Below are 19,782 nucleotides of genomic sequence, written 5' to 3' on the forward strand. Positions count from 1 at the left end.
TGTGATGCAAGTGTAATCCACTGTGACACTATTGTTCATTTTATTTTTTACTTTTTTATAAATGTCTAATGATAATTTCAATGAGGGATTTTTAATCACTGCTATGTTGAAATTGTAACTAATATTGATACTGTTGTTGATAATATTCATTTTTGTTTCACTACTTTTGGTTTGTTCTGTGTCGTGTTTGTGTCTCCTCTCAATTGCTCTGTTTATTGCAGTTCTGAGTGTTGCTGGGTCGGGTTTGCTTTTGGAATTGGATTGCATTGTTATGGTATTGCTGTGTATTGTTTTGTTGGATTGATTAATTAAAAAAATAAAATAATATTTTTTTTTTTTTTTAAATCGATTTTTTTTTAAATGAGAATTGATTCTGAATCGCACAACGTGTTTGAATTCGAATCGATTTTTTCCCACACCTCTAGCCATAATGTACGTGTATTGAAATAAATGAACGCGAACCATCGCATCCAATCGATCACCGAGCTTGCCGTCTCGACTCGTAATGTCTGGTCATCAAGCTAGTACTAGTATCAAAGCGTCTTCGTCCCTCAAATCTCCCTGTGGGAGTATTTAAATATTTTTTTTATTGTGTTCTGGCACTTCCAATGGATTCAAGCGCCCATGTGGAATTGATAAGTCGATGGGTAAGTCGAAAGCGTGGCCGAAAATAAGCTGGTAGCAATGAACCGGCTGTAGCATAGGAGGCTAACAGGCGCTTGCTAGCTTGCACAAGCTAACTTGACGTTTGGGCTTACGGGTTAAAGTTGGCATTTCGATAGGAAGTCCAGATAAATACGAGCATTTGTGTGCATTTTGTTGTGTTTTGCATCTGCTTAGCTTTTAGTGGGTAGACGCGATAACATACAAGGTTGACTTTAAGTTTGACAGCCATGAATAACAGGGCTGTTTAAACTGAGCTGCTTTATTGGTTTTGTGTGTCGATTATGTTAATGTCGGGCTGAGTTTAAAGCTGTCAAACGACACACACACACATTTTTACACACAAACATTTACATACACACACACCACAAGGTTCGTCGCGCAGACGGCCTGTTATTATGGTCACATGACAGGAACGGAGAACCTGATGCTAGCACTTCTGCTCTTTTCGCCACCAAGATCCCACATGACATGAAATGATGCTCGGGCAGTTCTTCAAAGAGTAAGTTAATGAAAAGATATTTGTGTTTTTGAAAAGGAGTGTGAATGCGCGACACGCTCGGCCATCATCCGTGGAGAAAGTTCGGACTCGATCAGGACCAAATTGACAACAAGGCAGTCGCTACTGAGCTAATCAAAGGGCAGCGAAGTTGGAGGATTACATTCGTTTTCTAATAGCTCCCTTTTTTTGTTTCGATTTCGTGTTTATTGCTGTTGGAAGACACGTAATTTGTGTTTGTAAATGTAGCTAGCTTTCGACACACCTTTTAAACCACAATCGAATATGATTGTATCTAGAGATGTCCGATAAATGCTTTAAAATGTAATATCGGAAATCATTGGTATCGGTTTCAAAGTTATCAGTATCGGGTTCAAAAAGTAAAATGTATGACTTGTGCAAACGCCGCTGTGTACACGGACGTAGGGAGAAGTACAGAGCGCCAATAAACCTTAAAGGCACTGCCTCTGCATAATATATGCGGCTGTATCACACACACACAAGTGAATGCAAGGCATGCTTGATCAACAGCCATACAGGTCACACTGAGGGTGGCCGTATAAACAACTTTAACACTGTTACAAATATGCACCACACTGTGAACCCACACCAAACAAGAATGACAAACACATTTCGGGAGAACATCCGCACCGTAAGACAACATAAACAAAACAGAACAAATACCCAGAACCTCTTGCAGCACTAACTCTTCCGGGACGCTACAATATACACTCCCGCTACCACCAAACCCCGCCCACCTCAACACCCCCTCCCGAATTCGGAGGTCTCAAGGTTGGCATGTATGCTCTAGTACAGTGGTCCCCAACCACCGGGCTGGGGCCCGGTACCGGTCCGTGGACCGATTGGTACCGGGCCGCACAAGAAATAAAAAAATAGAGCAAAAAATAAATAAAAATATATATATATATTTTTTATTTTATTTTATTTTTTATTTTTATTTTTTTTTATGAAATCAACATAAAAAACAATATATACATTATATATCAATATAGATCAATACAGTCTGCAGGGATACAGTCCATAAGCACACATGATTCTTCTTCTCTTCTTCTTTATGACAAAAAAAAAATAATTAAAAAAAAATACCATACCACCCACCACCCCCCCACCCCCACCCCGGTCCGTGGGACAAATTTTCAAGCGTTGACCGGTCAGCAGCTACAAAAAGGTTGGGGACCACTGCTCCAGTATACTCTGGACTGAAGCTGTGTGCCTTCATTCTTTTTGTAGCTGTTGTTTTGAGACATGTTTTAAAAAAATAAATAAAAATAATGCACTTTGTGAAAGTCAAAGTATAGCATTTCCCATAGTTGTAGTGGGTATCAGGATTATCTCAGGGAGAGCATGTCCCAAATTCCAAGCTGCTGTTTTGAAGCATGTTAAAAAAAATAATGCACTTTGTGACTTCAATAATAAATATGGCAGTGCCATGTTGGCACTTTTTTCCATAACTGGAGTTGAAATTGTTCTCTTATTTTGGAAAACTTTGTTTTTGATTGATTGATTGAAACTTGTATTAGTAGATTGCACAGTACAGTACATATTCCGTACAATTGACCACTAAATGGTAACACCCGAATACGTTTTTCAACTCGTTTAAGTCGGCGAGCTCCACGTTAATCAATTCATGGTAAAGTAACATTGTTTAATGCATCCAGCAGGGCATCACAACAAAATTAGGCATAATAATGTGTTAATCCCACGACTGTATATATCGGTATCGGTTGATATCGGAATCGGTAATTAAGAGTTGGACAATATCGGATATCGGCAAAAAAGCCATTATCGGACATCTCTAATTGTATTGTAGTAGTAGAAGTATTCTATTAGTGTGTCAAACTCAAGGCCCGGGGGACAGATCTGGCCCGCGATATCATATTATCTGGCCGCAAACACCTGGAAATGATATGTGTCAATAAAGTACTTAATATTTTATTACTAAATGTAATGGATTATTTTCATTTTGACAGAAAACATATATGTACTGCTTGAAATTGCGTGCCTTTTAAACTGTAATAGTATCCATTATTGCAACAAATATTACAGTATATTATGTGTGGAGCTTGCATGTTCTCCCCGTGACTGCGTGGGTTCCCACCGGGTACTCCAGCTTCCTCCCACCTCCAAAGACATGCACCTGGGGATAGGTTGATTGGCAACACTAAAAATTGGCCCTATTGTGTGAATGTGAGTGTGAATGTTGTCTGTCTATCTGTGTTGGCCCTGTGATGAGGTAGCGACTAGTCCAGGGTGTACCCCGCCTTCTGCCCGAATGCAGCTGGGATAGGCTCCAGCATCCCCCTTAACCCCGAAAGGGACAAGCTGTATAAAATGGATGGATATAATAAATACTTAAATATCTGCTTGACTTATGATTTCACAGCAAACTACCCATCAAATTAATACAAAGGACAATACATTTTACGGTGTTCTTGACAGCATATTACTGGAAATTGAAAAAACTAAAAAAAAATTGTATTAAAATTCTATTGACTTAGTTGCCGTATTTTTACTGTAAAATCTTGTTTTTAAGGGTGTATTACTGTAAATGGAAAAACGATACATTTGTTTCTACGGTAGGAAAACTGGCAGCTAAGATGCCAGAATAAAAAATAAACTTGTACTGTTTTTCCATTAACAATATAATGTTGTAAAAACCAATGTAAATTTAATAGTAAAATTCTGGCGGCAACTAAGCTGCCAGATTTTTCCATAAAAAACTAAAAACAAAACAGTGGTACTCTTTTTATATTTACCGTAAAATGTTGTAAAAAATAAAAAACAATATTTTACAGTAACATTTTGTAAATGTAAAGTTTTTACTGTAAAATTGAACGTCTACTTAAAACAATTCATATAATTAATAATGAAATCCAGAGGGAAATTCATACATTATTCGCTGTTACAAGCGGCCCTCTGATGGCAGCCATGACTGCTATGTGGCCCTCAATGAAAACGAGTTTGACATCCCTGTTTAGTACGTCGACCTGTTGCCTCTCAGCAATACCACATTAGTCAGCATGCTCTTATAATAAAGTATGCATTATTTTATTTACATCAGCAGTTTTACAATAGCAATTTCTATCTCAAATGCATCATATTGTAGTATATGTTAGTACAGTGGTCCCCAACCTTTTTTTTTTTTTACCAGGGACCGGTTTAATATTTGCATTATTTTCACGGACCGGCTTTCCACATGTGGCAGATAAAAATAACAAAGAAATGAGCAGGAAAAATCAACTCACTATAACGCTGAAGTTGTAAAATAAAGGAGTTGTAATATACATCTATTAATAAACTTATTGGTGTGTTTAGTGGGACAGGTGAAAGTTAAGTCTGAGAAAATGCGGTAGTTTATAAATTAATGAATGTTTCTGTGTGGCCTGGTAGCAAATGCGGTTGGGGACCACAGTGTTAGTAGGTATGTTATTGCATGTAGACAATAGCAGCAATTTGTGTGGAACTGCTGTTTTTTTTCTAGTCTCACCTTCTCACCCTGATGCCTGTGGACCAGTTGGACTGTCAGTAGAAAGTCTCTTAACAAGGCTGTTCCATTTAGTTTTGTCCAGGGCCATTGTCTTCACTTTGTCTAAGTTGTTCTATTCTCGTTGACTAATTTCTTCCCTACGTTTTCTTGGTCTCCCTAAGGGCCGTTTCCTTTTAGGCTTCCAGTGTCCATACCATCGTAGTTGGTTCCTCTCAATAATGGCCAGTAATGGTTCTTAGCGAGGGAGTCTCTAATTTTTGTTGTTTCTTTTCGTCTCCCCATGAATAAGTCTCAGTACTATCATCTTTTTGACTCCGAGTTCGTGTTGTAGATTCTGTGTCAGCACCCATGTCTCGCTCCCGAAAAGTAGTACTGGCCTCAGAATAGTAGTGACACGCACAAACATTTTTGGAAATTTACGTTTCTTTCAGGAGTAGTTTGTTAGTACGTGTCTCTTTGCATGTTGACAAAAGCAACTGCTGTTTTTTTCTAGAAAGATGGACAATTATTGGCAACAGATGAATTATTAGAGCACCAATCTGTAATGAGCTGGAGTCTATCCCAGTTGATCTTGGCCGGGGTACACCTTGGACTGGTCACAGCACACATATTTGACGCTTATGGTCATTTTAAAATGGCCGTTTAACCCATCCATCCATTTTCTACCACTTATCCCTCCCAGTGGTTCTCAAAAATTGGGACGGGTTCCCCTGGGGGGGGAACGTTCTTCATCAGTATCATGCGTCAAACCCCGCTTCGAAAAGCTGTGCACTACAAACGTGCTCATTGTAGCCATTAATCCTGACTTCCGCATTTTGAAAAAATTAAAATATCAGCACAGACTGTTTTATTCACTTTTGTTTTGTAGGTAAAGTGCTTTATCTATATATTGTGCTCCTTGATTTTATTATTATTTATTGAGTTTATTAGTTTCATTTTTCAGTATCAAATGGTTCTTGTTGGTCAAAAAAAAAATTATATTTTAAATAAGGTTAAAAAAACATATATTTCAGGCAAATTTGATGCATTTTAAATGTTTTCTGCTACAGACTAAAAAAACAATGTTAAAGTTGCTCTTTGTTATAAGTTGATTTATATTTCTTTCTTTTTTTGTTTTCTTTAGGGATACAGTGTTCCGCAGAGGTGTACTTACAACAATTTTTTAGACACATGATACTATTTATAGTAATGATATAAAATTTATTTTTTCCCAGGGGGGAGGGGCGTAACAGAAAATAATTGAGAAGCCCTGTTTAACCTAACTTGCATGTTAACACATGCTACCTTATAGCGGGGTCGTGATTGTGTGCCGTGTCGTTGCCTCTCCAGTAGGAGACTCCGGGAGATGGCCACTGAGGACAAGTCCTTGCCGTCGGACTGGAGCGTGGAGCCGCCCGTCACCTCACCTGCCAGCCCCTCCCACCTGACTCACTTCAAGCCGCTCACGCCGGAGCAGGATGAGCCGCCACTGCGCTCGGCGTACAGCTCCTTCGTCAACCTGTTCCGCTTCAACAACAAAGGTAAGCAGCGGCCTCGAGCCTGAAAACTGTAGTACCCTTTGTGCATAAAAACAAATATATGTACAACATGGCAGCAACAGAAACCAATGTTGTACTCGCGATAAACAACAAGTGTAACATGCACACCCACATGCTAACATGCTAATGCTAATAAACAATTGTATTGTCTAATGCTAATAAACAAACAAGTGCCGGGCAAGTCATACGTGCACTTCCTAAAGTTGTGACACAAGAAATTATCGTGGAAATTTTGTGAGCGGCATGGAAATAAACGCACAAAGACACGCCAACCTCACAATATGGCACTGACACAATAATAACACATTATTTTACATATATACATAGGTCTGAAAAGTTGCAAATGTCGATTTGGGAGGTTGCCTACTGCCACAGCTAATCACAGACCTTGATGATTATTTGCTTTTAAATGAGACTTGTCGGTGAAAGTTAAGCTGTTTGGGCTGTACATCTTGATGTATTGATAAAGTAAGGTTTTAAATTGTTTCGTCCACGTATGAAACAGTAGTTGATTGAAGTCGCTCCATCACTGTATAAACACAAATGAGATTCACGTGTCCAAGACCTTATTAGAAGAAGCAGCTGCTGTCACACTCTTGTGTGGTCATGTGGGGGAAGTTGCTCTTTCTTCCTGGCATCCGGCAGGTCACATGACATAACTGCGCCGGAAAAAACCCTCACTGTATCACTGCGTTACTGTCGTTAGACCTCGTGTCGGGAAACCTGCAATAAGGTTTGAGTTGGGTGTTGACTAGGAATGGGAATTGATAAGATTTTTCTGGTTTCGGTTCCACTTTTGATTCTGCTTAATTACTTGGTTCTTTATCGGTTCTCATTTGGATAAAAGCTTAACAATCCAGTTGATTAGATTTAACTTTGTATAGTTTAGAAGAAACATGAATGTACAAACTCAAAATTTAAGGTTTTAAGAGGCCGACAACCTCCACGGGGTCAGGGTTCCTCAGAAAATGTTTTCTTGAAATCAACTAATATAACAATAAGATTAATAGTCTACTGTAAAAATAAACAAAATAATACATAAAATGCTAATTTTTTAGAAGAATATATGAGCTGACCCCTCAAAAAAATAAATAAACTAGTGACAAATACGAGCAGGTCAAGGCCTATAAACATTACACATTATTTTGCAGAAAAATCAGTTTTATTTTTAGAAAGGATATGAGATTTTTCTGACTAATTACGGTGTATCCGCTTTGGAGAACAAATCTCAGACACAGAGAGGGAGGAGACTCTGTTTTGTCACGATTTGCGTGATAAGTGTTCTTTTTACTTTTAAAGAAAATAAGATTAGCTTTTACAGTGATGTGCTAACATGACAGGCAGTGTTAGTTAGTTAGTTAGTTAGTTAGTTAGTTAGTTAGTTAGTTAGTTCTGTGCCGTGCGTGGTGATGTCAGGTGCGTCCACAGTCATCAATAACAACACTGGCAAATTATTCCTAGGAATCGGAATACTGGAAGCCGGTTTTAAACAGCAACCGGCTTTCGATTCCCATCCCTAGTGTTGACCTTAGCCACTTCATTAGGTACACCTGCACAATGTTTTCTAATGGTACTTTCAAATGTACAAACGTTACAATATTCGTCCTCGCTCGTGCACAGATGAGGGCCGTCCCCCCGTGGCAGCTTCGGACAAGCCGGACGAGCCAAACCCTTCCCCTCAGTCGGAGAGAAGGAGCTGGTCGTCCAGCTCTTCCCCTTCCGTCTACAGCTCCAGGGCGCACCGGAAGCCGCATCCCGAGCACCTGCGACGCAGTTCCACCGCCTCAGGTAAAAACACACTTAATGCAGATGTTGTCTGGCTGGCTTTTTGCGATGTTTGATTTCCTGCTCTCTAAAACTGAAAGATAACATTCGTATGATAATATTGAAGCCAATTTTGTTTCTTATGTTGTCATTTCAGATAGCAGCAGGAAGTCTGATACGCCGCTGAGCAACCATGACCCCCGAACTGCTGTGCAGCTTCGCACGGCGCTGAAGCGACTGAAGGAAATTATGGACGGAAAGAGCCAGGTTTGGTTCCTCCGTACTTTAAGGCAGCATTTGCCATTGTGCATTTTTTACATGAGAGCAACGGTGTCCGAACTACAGCCCGCGGGCCGCACTTGGTAGCACAAGTCCAATAAGCTATTTGGCCGGGCGTCTTCATATAGTATACAAATAGTCAGCAGTCTGATAGCTGCCATTTTGTCACCATCTGGTGGCCAATGAACTTAACTCAAGTCAGTGGCCATCAATTGTACATCAATGTCAATTTGCGCATAGCATTTACTATTATGACCCAATTCAAACAACATTCCCTAGTCGTGGTGCAGAATTTTTTTTAACTTGCACATACATTCAACGGTCACACATAACACATCCTGCTTACTGAACGTTGTTGCTATTACAAAAACCGTCCAATCAGCATAAACAATTCAAAACAAAATTCAAAACATCTACAAGCCATTTTTGCACTTGCAATATATGAATATAAACAACTTATGGAAAAATATGCACTCTTTTTGCAACCTTTAAACACGGTGGGTGAAGAGGTAACAGACATTATTGCTTGCAATGTAGTACGTATTAAACACAGTAGAATATTTGTATTTATTGTACAGTAACGTTACCATATATAAACGTCCAACAATACAATGTATTTGGCTGATTTAGTTCTACAAAAGTAGTCAAAAGGGCTGATAACGGATATTACAGAAGCTTCTGTTATCGTCTACACTCAGGGCAGCCATCTTTGAAGCCAACTTAAAGGTGGTGAGAATTTTCCGACTTTCCGAGTTAAAATTTCTGACGAGGAACCCAGAAATTCCGACTTAAAACGACGAGAGAAAGAGTATTTAATAGTCCTCTCTGTCAGTATGTGTTGCCAACATAATGAACAAAAATACATTATTTGTAATTTAATTAATAGTACCATAATGATTTTTGGAACCTTGAGTATTGGCCTATATTGGAACCTTGAGTATTGGCCGAAACCGATGTTGATCCGATCTGATATTAGCACAAACCATACATACTTTTCTTATTTTGTAGTGTGAAATGTTAGAGAAAGTTTGATCTGGGGAAATTAATCAAACAGAACAGTGTTAGGTATGAAAAATATTAACTGATTTATTATTAACCGTCTGGAATGGACTTATGCTGTCTTTAACTTGAAACATAGTACGTTGAATGACGCAGACACATTTGTTACTGGATACTTTCTAATAGGCTTTTAACTTGGAGACTTTGTAGGTGTAAGTAATATGCAACTATAAATATGTTACACTTATTTATATTGACAAATTTGCTGTTTTAGACTGCATTATTGTTCAATTAAGGACACTTCTATATCTAGCTTTTGTGCTATTGTGTGCTTAGCTGTTGTGCAGCTGCGAGGTCCTGGTAGCCTATGCTGTATATAACCTACCATGTTTACCTTTTGTAAACCTCACTAAAATAGAAGAAAAGACCAACCTTGTGTGCTGTGGTTTCTTTGACGATGTAAAGTGCTTTGATTCACTAGAGAAAAGCGCTATATAAATATGATTCACTTAACTTCACTTCGCTTATTGGAGGACATTTAGCAAAAAATCTGGACTGGCTGTCCGGATTTGCACAAGTAAACGTGCTGCAGAACTGCTTGCTTTTATTCACAATATACTCCATAAGTAACAACATTATAAATAGATAAATAGTTAGTGAAGTAAGTTATATTTCATATAGTGAGATAAATAAGATTATCTAGAAAAGGAATAGATGGATGAAATAAATTCACAATATTTATCATGGTTCTTCTTTGTACCGGTACTTTGTAGACACTTTAAGTTTGAAGAGTTTCTTTAAGTGGATTATACTAGTACATTGTTAGATGTCTTTGCTTAATCCATTCCATAATTTAATTCCATATACTGAAGCTCTTAAGTGTTGTACATGCGTACAAATGTTTTAAATGACATTTTTCTCTAAGATTATATTTCTCCTTTTGTTGAGAATAATTGTTGTACATTCTTGGGTAGCAGGTTATAGTTTGCTTTGTACATAATTTGAGGCTGTTTGCAAATGTACCAAATCATTGAATTTCAATATTTGTGATTCAATAAATAAAGGGTTTGTATGTTCTCTATATCCAACATTATGTATTATTCTAACTGATCTTTTTTGTAACACCGTTAGTGAATGAAGTGTACTTTTGTAGTTATTTCCCCATATTTCTGCACAATCACTCAGATATGGTAACACTAGCGAGCAGTAGAGAATATGCAGTGATTTTTGGTCTACAATATATTTTTTGCTTTGTTCATTATTGATGTGTTTCTTGCCACTTTAGGATGTATATTTTTATGATAGTTCCAGTAAATTCTATCATCATCATTATACCTAGAAATTCGGTTTCATTTACTCTTTCAAGTTCTATTCCGTCTATTTTTATTTGTGTTTTACTTTCCCTTTTACTGTTACCGAATAGCATTATTTTAGTTTTACTGAGGTTTAAGGGTAGTCTGTTTTTGTCAAACCATCTTTTAAATTAGTTAATTTCTTCTGTTATTATTTGTATTAGCTTCTGTGTGTTCTCTTCTGAACAAAACGCTGTTGTATCATCTGCAAATAATATTAACTTTAAATCTTTTGTAACTTTACAAATGTCATTTATACAGTACAGGCCAAAAGTGTGGACACACCTTCTCATTCAGTGTGTTTTCTTTATTTTCATGACTATTTACATTGTAGATTGTCACTGAAGGCATCAAAATTATGAATGAACACATGTGTAGTTATGTACTTAACAAAAAAAGGTGAAATTACTGAAAATTTGTTTTATGTTCTATTTTCTTCAAAATAGCCACCCTTTGCTCTGATTACTGCTTTGCACACTCTTGGCATTATCTCGATGAGTTTCAAGCACACCTGTGAAGTGAAAACCATTTCAGGTGACTACCTCTTGAAGCTCATCGAGAGAATGCCAAGAGTGTGCAAAAAAGTAATGAGAGCAAAGGGTGGCTATTTTGAAGAAACTAGAATAAAAAACATGTTTTCAGTTATTTCACCTTTTTTTTGTTAAGTCCATAACTCCACATGTGTTCCTTCATAGTTTTGATGCCTTCAGTGACAATCTACAATGTAAATAGTCATGAAAATAAAGAAAACCCATTGAATGAGAAGGTGTGTCCAAACTTTTGGCCTGTATTGTATAAAGATTATACAATTTTGGTATTGGTCCCTGTGTACGAGGTGTGCTCTATAAATAAACTTGCCTTGCCTATATTGAAGGTTTTAGATGCACGCTGATATAATCCGCTATTTGTTTTCTGCTGATATCGAATATTGAATCGGGACATCTCTAAATGTATTCAAAATGTTTTGTTTACCTTCCAGGACAGCGACCTGAAACAGTATTGGATGCCCGACAGCCAGTGCAAGGAGTGCTATGACTGCAATGAAAAGTTCACCACATTCCGCCGGCGCCACCACTGCAGGTTGTGCGGGCAGATTTTCTGCAGCCGCTGCTGCAACCAGGAGATTCCCGGCAAGTTCATGGGCTACACAGGTGAGCTGCACGGAGGCGTCGCCATGGCGCCCACCAACGAATAAGACGAACAAAAACCTGACAACTCTTTTCTCTTCACCACGTCACCTAGGAGACCTGCGAGCCTGTACGTACTGTCGTAAAATAGCGCTGAACTACGCTTACTCAGCGGAGTCGGGCTCCATCGGCGAGGACCTCAACGTCTTGTCTGACTCCTCCTGCTCTGTGTGTGTGTTGGAATCCAGCGAGCCACGGACGCCTGTTGGGGGGCGCAAGGCCAGCAGGAACATCTTCCTGGAGGAAGACCTGACCTGGCAGAGGTGAAGCAATCGTGACTTCTTTTTCTCACCTTTTGTTAATATTTATTTTTCATCAACACACAATGAAAATTTGCCTGAACAAACTGACTAGTCAACGAAAATGTCCACACAAACAGCGGTATTTTGAAAGCTGTATATTCTGCTGAGCATTTTCAAAGGAAATTATTCAGACAACTCTACATGAAACAACTATGACATTTTATTGATTATTTTCAAATTAATAGTAACTACATGTTACTGTGAGTCCACACATTATTAATTTCTTTCATAGGTTTAACATTTCCCAGATATTACTTGGTCTAATACAGTGGTTCTTAACCTGGGTTCGGTGAGTCGGCCTCAGGGGTTCGGCGGAGGTCAAAACCCACCCGACTCATCGTGTAAATACAAACTTCTCCCTATCAGTGTATTACGGATACGGCAACAGCTGACTGGTTTGCAGGTGTGTAATTTGTTGTGAGTTTATGCACTGTGTTGGTTTTGTTGTTTGAACAAGGTGATGTTCATGCACGGTTCATTTTATGCACCAGTAAAAAAACATGGTAACACTTTAGTATGGGGAACATATTCACCATTAATTAGTTGCTTATTAACATGCAAATTAGTAACACATTGGCTCTTAACTAGTCATTATTAAGTACTTATTAATGCCTTATTCACAATTAATTGATTTACGTGGACTCCGACTTAAACAAGTTGGAAAACTTATTCGGGTGTTACCATTTAGTGGTCAATTGTACGGAATATGTACTGTACTGTGCAATATACTAATAAAAGTTTCAATCAATCAATCAATGGCCTTATTATAACCCTAACCCTGACCCTAACCCTAACCAAATAACTCTAAATTAAGTCTTTATTACTTAGAATATGTTCCCCTAGTGACCAAATAACTCTAAATTAAGTCTTGGTTACTTAGAATATGTTCCCCATACTAAAGTGTTACCTAAAACATATAACTTTGTCTTGAATTTGACAAAAAAAAACACATTTTATTTTTCACTATAGAAGGGTTCGGTGAATGCGCATATGAAACTGGTGGGGTTCGGTACCTCCAACGAGGTTAAAAACCACTGGTCTAATAGCACCAACTGTGGTTATAATATTGGGTTCACAGCCTGCAACTCTTAGGTTTTTTAGTTGGGAAGAATACGCTAAAAATAAAGACAAAACATAGGCAAGGAATAACTCTTTAAAAGTGATTTAATTTACTATTTTTGTATACTGATTTATTTTTGAAAATATATAACATAGTATTGATGTGTTTGCTGTTTCCATCTGCTAGCACTGCTCCACCTAATTCAGCAAATCGACACACTTAATAATCAATCATCTCATTATTTCCTTCTTTTTTTTTATCACAGTCTGATGTTTCGGATTATTTGCTTTTTTTCCCCTGCTAATTACTTTTCTCCAGCTTTTTGGGTGTCTGAGTCAGAAACACAGCATTAAGGCCAAGTGGGGCAGTCACCTAACCTGACTCTCGCCAGACCCTTGTAGTTCGCTGAGCTCCACACAAGGATCTGGGCTCGAAGGCATTGCAAACTCCTTCAAGATAGCAAAAAATAATGAACCAATCAGGATCGCCGGGCGGGATTTCATAGATGTGACGTAGCGCCGAAGGGACTGTTTGATTCAAACAACAATGGCGGAACGGAGCGAGGGGTCGTGTGCTGACATTGATTCTGCTATTGCAACTGCTTTGCGACATCGATCGAATATTAATTATTTACAAGATGAACAGAGAACGGTTTTGAAGGCATTTATTGGTGCCAAGGATGGTTTGGCTCTTCTTCTGACCGGATTTGGATTTCCCAGCACCGCTCTCATCAGCGTCACAGGTTGATTTCGATGTGAGTGGTTGAAGTAGCACATCATTCAAGATAACGGAAAAGTGGTTTATCCAATGACATACAATGATTTTTTTTACAAGGCCCCACCTTCTAATATACATCTCCTATTGAGAACTCCCAGATTATTGTGTGGAGCTCAGCGAACGACAAGGATTTGGCGAGAGTCAGGTTAGCAGTCACCCACCATATCTAGCTGGAATTCTGGAAATAAATGTTTGGTTTCTTCATAAGTTAGCACTTGTACAAAAAAACAACAGAGCCATGGTCATGTAATTCATCTAATATCTACCCTTTTGATTTATTGTAAACATTACAATGATTAAGTATGTTAACCAGATTAATCACACTTTCAAATATTGATTAATTGCAGTTAATTACTTATTATGTACATAATTTAATTTCTCTTTAAATAAGACCCCAATATTTTAACACATGGGACTTTATTTTTGGATGGCCAAACAGGAACGTTTATTAAAATGTTTCACTTGAACTTTTGAACAGTTTTGCAATAATAATACAAATGCGCATGGTCAAGATAAATTGTGATTAATGCGTGTTTATACAGTACATAATAAACGCAATGATTTTTATGTGTTAGTTTTGACAGCCCTAAAAGTATATATCCAAGATAGTATAATATAAATGTTTTTACAGTTTCCATCCACTTGCATTGGGGCTAAGTGGGCAGTGATCCACCAGAGCCAACAGATTGAGCTAAACCGGAACCTGCTTGGTAATAAATGCATATTACTGCTACTTGCAGGACTGGAGTGGAAGTGTAGTGCGAGTCAGAAAGACATGTTTGGGAATTTTTTGTAAATTTTGTTCATATTGTGCCTTTTCCGCCAATTACTTTCTTCCCGTTGCGTAGTTGTTGCTGCAGCTCCTGCTGTATAGACATGTGCGTAACGTGTTTAAGATATGTAGAAAACATTTTTTGAACGCAATCAGTGTATATATAGTATTTTTTAAGAATACCAGTGTACTGTATGTGAGGACATAACTTCCTTGCATGAATTGTTTTTTAAAACAAGTTTTCTATCTGTTTCTCTGCTTTTTCTGTGCGTGGTTGGGAAGAAAAAAAAAATTATCGCAAATGACAATTCACCTGATGTGTGCGCTGTTATAAATGAGCTTTTATTTTATGCTTGTGACTGCATTTATTGTAAGAGGGCGTCCTCATGTTCGTGGGTATAACTTAATCAATGAGGGAAAAAAATTAAAGAGAGTGCAGACAGTCTTTCTTAAAGGGGAAGTGCACTTTTTTGGAATTTAGCTTTTTTTTGGAATTGTGGCTATCATTCATAATCCCCAAGAACACATTTTGTTTTTTAATGCATTGTAATTTGTAACAATGCCATCTACTGGCCAAAGTTGTAAGTACATGGCACTCAAGCAGCCCTATTCCATCCATCCATCCATTTCTACCGCTTGTCCCGTTCAGGGTCGCGGGGGTTGCTGGAGCCTATCTCAGCTGCACATGGGCGGAAGGCGGGGTACACCCTGGACAAGTCGCCACCTTATCGCAGCCCTATCATCATACTGTATTATGTTTATGATCGAGGGCGAGCACATGGCGTCAAATCTTTCTGCGGCGGTACAAACTTATTCGAAGCGGTCCGGCAAAAATGAATACGCCGCCATATGCTTAAAATGAGCAAAATACATAAATATTACATGTTTTTATGAATGTGCCTGTTGCTACATTGCATATACACTTACAGTGTGTATATGTGTGTGTATATAAAGCATTGGTGGAGGATTTTGGATGTTTTTTTAAGTGTGCTTTTATAGGCGAAATAGAGCGACTCTGATTACCTTCATTGTTAGATGACTTTTGCCAGCGTTTTTTACCGAGTTAGAATGCATTAAAAAAACATGTTATTGTCTCATAAGGATGGTAAATGATAGGCAAACATTTTTTTTTAAAGTGCATTTCTCCTTTAAGCAAAGCATCATTTGGTAACAAATCTTCAAGCAGCCTTTATTTAAATGTTTTTCTCCATGCATGTACAAAAATGCTCTCTGAATGCTCAAAATCAAGTAAGGTATTTTTCATTACGCCGGCTTTCCAACAATGAGTTTTACAATCATCACGCTTGTTGTGCTTTGCTTGCGTTGAGGCTTGCCACTTTTTTTTGGTTTATTTTTCCTCTTCTTCTGTGTACATACCTCATAGAAAACTATCTTTCCTTTCTCTCCTGGCATAGAAAAACTCCCATTGGGATGAGGAAAACGTGAGTGTCGCTGTTTGTTTGTTTTCCCCTCCCTCCATTTCATTTGTCAGCTTTAACCGTGGTCTCTGTAGAGGAAATAATGTTGTGCATGCTCACGCTCAGTGACGACTACCACTCTGGGGATAATAAAGACGACAATATCAAAGTCTATTGTGTGTGTGTGTGTTTGCCAGAATGATCCATCAGGAACCTCAAAAAAGTGTCCTGCCTTCCAGACTGACAACGCTGCAAGAAGACGTGTGTAAATCCCCCACCAGGAAGAGGTGGGTCTGCTAGCCCTTTAAGCACCGGTTGAAATATAATTATATAAATATAAAGACAATACAACATACATCCATAAACGTGGATGCCTATGCAAAAGTGCAATATATTTATCTGTACAATAATCTATTTATTTATATCTGCACCTTATTGCTCTTCTATCCTGCACTACCATGAGCTAATGCAACGAAATTTCGTTCTTATCTGTATTGTAAAGTTCAAATTTGAATGACAATAAAAAGGAAGTCTAAGTCTAAATAATATGACAATGATTAAGTTGTTCATATCTAATTGCATTACTAGTTACTCAAATATGTTGGATAGTACCACAAATATTCAAATAACCCCAAAATATATCTTTACAGTTGTCCCTCATCAAAGCGCGCTTTGTAGTTTGCAGCTTCGCAGATGTTTTTATTTATTTATCATATTTTAGGGTTTTTTGGCCTGAATTCGGCATTTTGAAATATAAAAATTGCTAAATAAACTACAAATATCAATACTACAGTAGTATCAGTCACTAGATGAGACCAAATTCAAATCTGTTCAGTCCGTGGCCACTGATTGGCTCAGCCTCAGGCACTATTTTTTAGTTTTATTTCATGTCTAGAGGGCTCTCATAATGTAAAAAGCAGTATTTATATGGTCATAAACAGGTTTTTGTGGTCTATTTATCAAAAGATTCAATTCATAGTGAATAATTACGACTTCCTACTATTTTTTATAATTAACAGCAATACATGATGGTTTACTGAGTAAATCTTTCCTACTTAAGTTACTAAGTTTTTTTTTTATAAAAAAAAAAGGTAAAAGGTCTTCATTGAACAGCAACCATTTATTTCATTTTATTTGATTAAATTTAAAAATGTTCATTACTGTATCTTATTTTGTCTGATTTTATTATATTTGTTTTTTTATTTTTTATTTTAACATAAATCACATCCAATATGTTTTTTGTGATTGGGACAGTAAATGCTTTCTCTTTCTTAAATTTTGAGGAATATTATTTTCCTGCCGCTCAAAATGTTTTTTTTACCTGGAGACTGCGGTAATGTGCACCTCAACTTTTAGGAAGATGCCCAATGGGTTAGGTTGTGATGGTCCACAACAAAGCAATTCGTGTTTCCCCAGTTTGGAAAATTCCCGGATTACCTGGAATTACCAGGAATTTTGAAAATGAATGGGCGAATTTATAAACTTCTACATATGCCACATTTCTCGACCAATTTGAGCGGTTCAAAGGTCAAAATGCTCCTTGCTCTTGATATTCAACGGCTAGCATGCTAACAGCATGAAATCTTGTTTTGCTAATTTTGCAAACCCAGAGTTATATAACATGGTACTTTACATAAGATAACTGTTAGTGACAAATGCTAACTCTTAGCATACTAACTTTTTTTGCCAATTTGGCCACCATACACTTAAGACTTTTAACTTGATATTTGGTGCATGCTAACATTAGCATGCTATCATTTTTTGCTAATTTTGCATGCGTACGCCTCAGTCATATAACTTGGTACCTGTCACATTCGTACTTGTTGTGATGCTAACGTTAGCATTTCACTTTGGCTTTTCTGCAGCTTGCGCACATACAGCATTTCTTCCGAAATTGCATATTCTAGTTATCATTATCTTTCTAGCTTTAGTCACTAAATTAGGTTACTTATCCTATAAAGCACTGTCATTAGGTGCAAAATGACCTTGTGTTTTTTCCTCCACCAGATCCGCCAGCGTCACCACCCTGTCTCTAGACCGCTCTGGATCCTCCATGCTGCCTTCCTACGACACCTCGGTCAGCCCACCGACCACGCGGGCATTGACGGGCGCCAAGAGTGCCACCAAGCTTGACCACAGCGAGGAGGAGAGGAAGAACCTCCTGGTTGGCCGCCCCACTAGACCCGACTGTTTGTCACTAGGGGGGAGAGGTTGCCGATTTTCCACAACTGGCTTTTTGTCTTGCAGGACTCCTCCCAGCTGAAGGACCTGTGGAAGAAGATCTGCCACAACAACACGGGAATGGAGTTCCAGGACCACAGATACTGGCTTAGGACCTACCCCAACTGCATTGTGGGGAAGGAGCTGGTCAACTGGCTGCTGAGAAACGGCACCATCTCCAACCGGTACCAAGACACTGTCTCACACCTGTCTCATCCTGTTCATGTATCTGAAGCGCAAAGGGAAACAAGCAGGTGAATAATTAGAATCTGACTGGGTTCTGGGATATCTGTTTTTCAGGGCCCAGGCGATTGCCATCGGCCAGGCGCTGGTGGACGGTCGCTGGCTGGACTGTGTCACCCACAACGACCAGCTTTTCAGGGACGAATACGCCCTCTACCGCCCCCTGCAGGTAACAGCCCCTCTTTGAGTTTCCTTGCAAGAGCAGCATCGCAGGTGATTCCTCCCGTCTGGTCTGCAGAGCACAGAGTTCTCAGAGACGCCGTCTCCTGATAGCGACAGCGTCAACTCGGTGGAGGGACATTCCGAGCCATCCTGGTTCAAGGACATCAAGTTTGACGACAGCGATACGGAGCAGCTGGCGGACGAGTCGGACTACAACATACCTAGTAGGTGTCGCTTGTGCATCACCTCTGTGATTAAATATTAGTTATTAATGAGGCAAAAATTGTGGGGTTTTAATAATACTTGTGAATATATTTGAAATTTATTTTTAAAAATAACACTTTAAAATTGAAAAACTGTTGACTCCAGACAATGCTTGTCATGTGTATGTGTGTCATGATGGTGAAGTACCGTATTTTTCTGACTATAAGTCGCAGTTTTTTTCATAGTTTGGCCGGGGGTGCGACTTATACTCAGGAGTGACTTATGTATGAAATTATTAACACATTACCGTAAAATATCAAATAATATTATTTAGCTCATTCACGTAAGAGACTAGACGTATAAGATTTCATGGGATTTAGCGATTAGGAGTGACAGATTGTTTGGTAAACGTATAACATGTTCTATATGTTATAGTTATTTGAATGACTCTTACCATAATATGTTACGTTAACATACCAGGCACGTTCTCAGTTGATTATTTATGCCTCATATAACGTACACTTATTCAGCCTGTTGTTCACTATTCTTTATTTATTTTAAATTGCCTTTCAAATGTCTAATCTTGGTGTTGGGTTTTATCAAATAAATTTCCCCAAAAAATGCGACTTATACTCCAGTGCGACTTATATATGTTTTTTTCCTTCTTTATTATGCATTTTCGGCCGGTGCAATTTATACTCCGGAGCGATTTATACTCCGAAAAATAAAATTGTGTATGCACGCTACAACAGCTTCTTCTGCCTTGCTGGATTGTGAATAATAATCCGTAGATGAAACTCTGTTTCATGTGTTAATAAGACTTCTGCTTAGTACA

At 38.3% G+C, this 19,782-nt stretch overlaps 1 protein-coding gene across 6 annotated transcripts in view; it reads left to right on the forward strand.

The window, feature by feature from the left end:
• LOC133658987 (1-phosphatidylinositol 3-phosphate 5-kinase-like) overlaps window positions 1-19,782 on the forward strand; it is an 86,961-nt gene that overhangs the window by 43,524 nt on the left and 23,655 nt on the right. Inside the window, exons 1-12 of one of the 6 annotated variants that reach the window (XM_062061565.1) lie at window positions 500-647; window positions 6,000-6,190; window positions 7,829-7,996; window positions 8,130-8,239; window positions 11,582-11,753; window positions 11,845-12,052; window positions 16,116-16,142; window positions 16,316-16,405; window positions 18,126-18,282; window positions 18,366-18,523; window positions 18,639-18,750; window positions 18,820-18,967. In XM_062061565.1, the coding sequence (XP_061917549.1) occupies window positions 6,016-6,190; window positions 7,829-7,996; window positions 8,130-8,239; window positions 11,582-11,753; window positions 11,845-12,052; window positions 16,116-16,142; window positions 16,316-16,405; window positions 18,126-18,282; window positions 18,366-18,523; window positions 18,639-18,750; window positions 18,820-18,967 (1,525 nt within the window). In that variant the 5' untranslated portion in view covers window positions 500-647; window positions 6,000-6,015. Of the gene's footprint in view, window positions 1-499; window positions 648-1,031; window positions 1,166-5,999; window positions 6,191-7,828; window positions 7,997-8,129; window positions 8,240-11,581; window positions 11,754-11,844; window positions 12,053-16,115; window positions 16,143-16,315; window positions 16,406-18,125; window positions 18,283-18,365; window positions 18,524-18,638; window positions 18,751-18,819; window positions 18,968-19,782 lie in introns of those variants that run through there. The other 5 variants (XM_062061567.1, XM_062061562.1, XM_062061563.1 and 2 more) reach the window with 5 other exon arrangements.

This window comes from Entelurus aequoreus, linkage group LG10 (genome assembly GCF_033978785.1).
Source record: "Entelurus aequoreus isolate RoL-2023_Sb linkage group LG10, RoL_Eaeq_v1.1, whole genome shotgun sequence".
NCBI lineage: Eukaryota > Metazoa > Chordata > Actinopteri > Syngnathiformes > Syngnathidae > Entelurus > Entelurus aequoreus.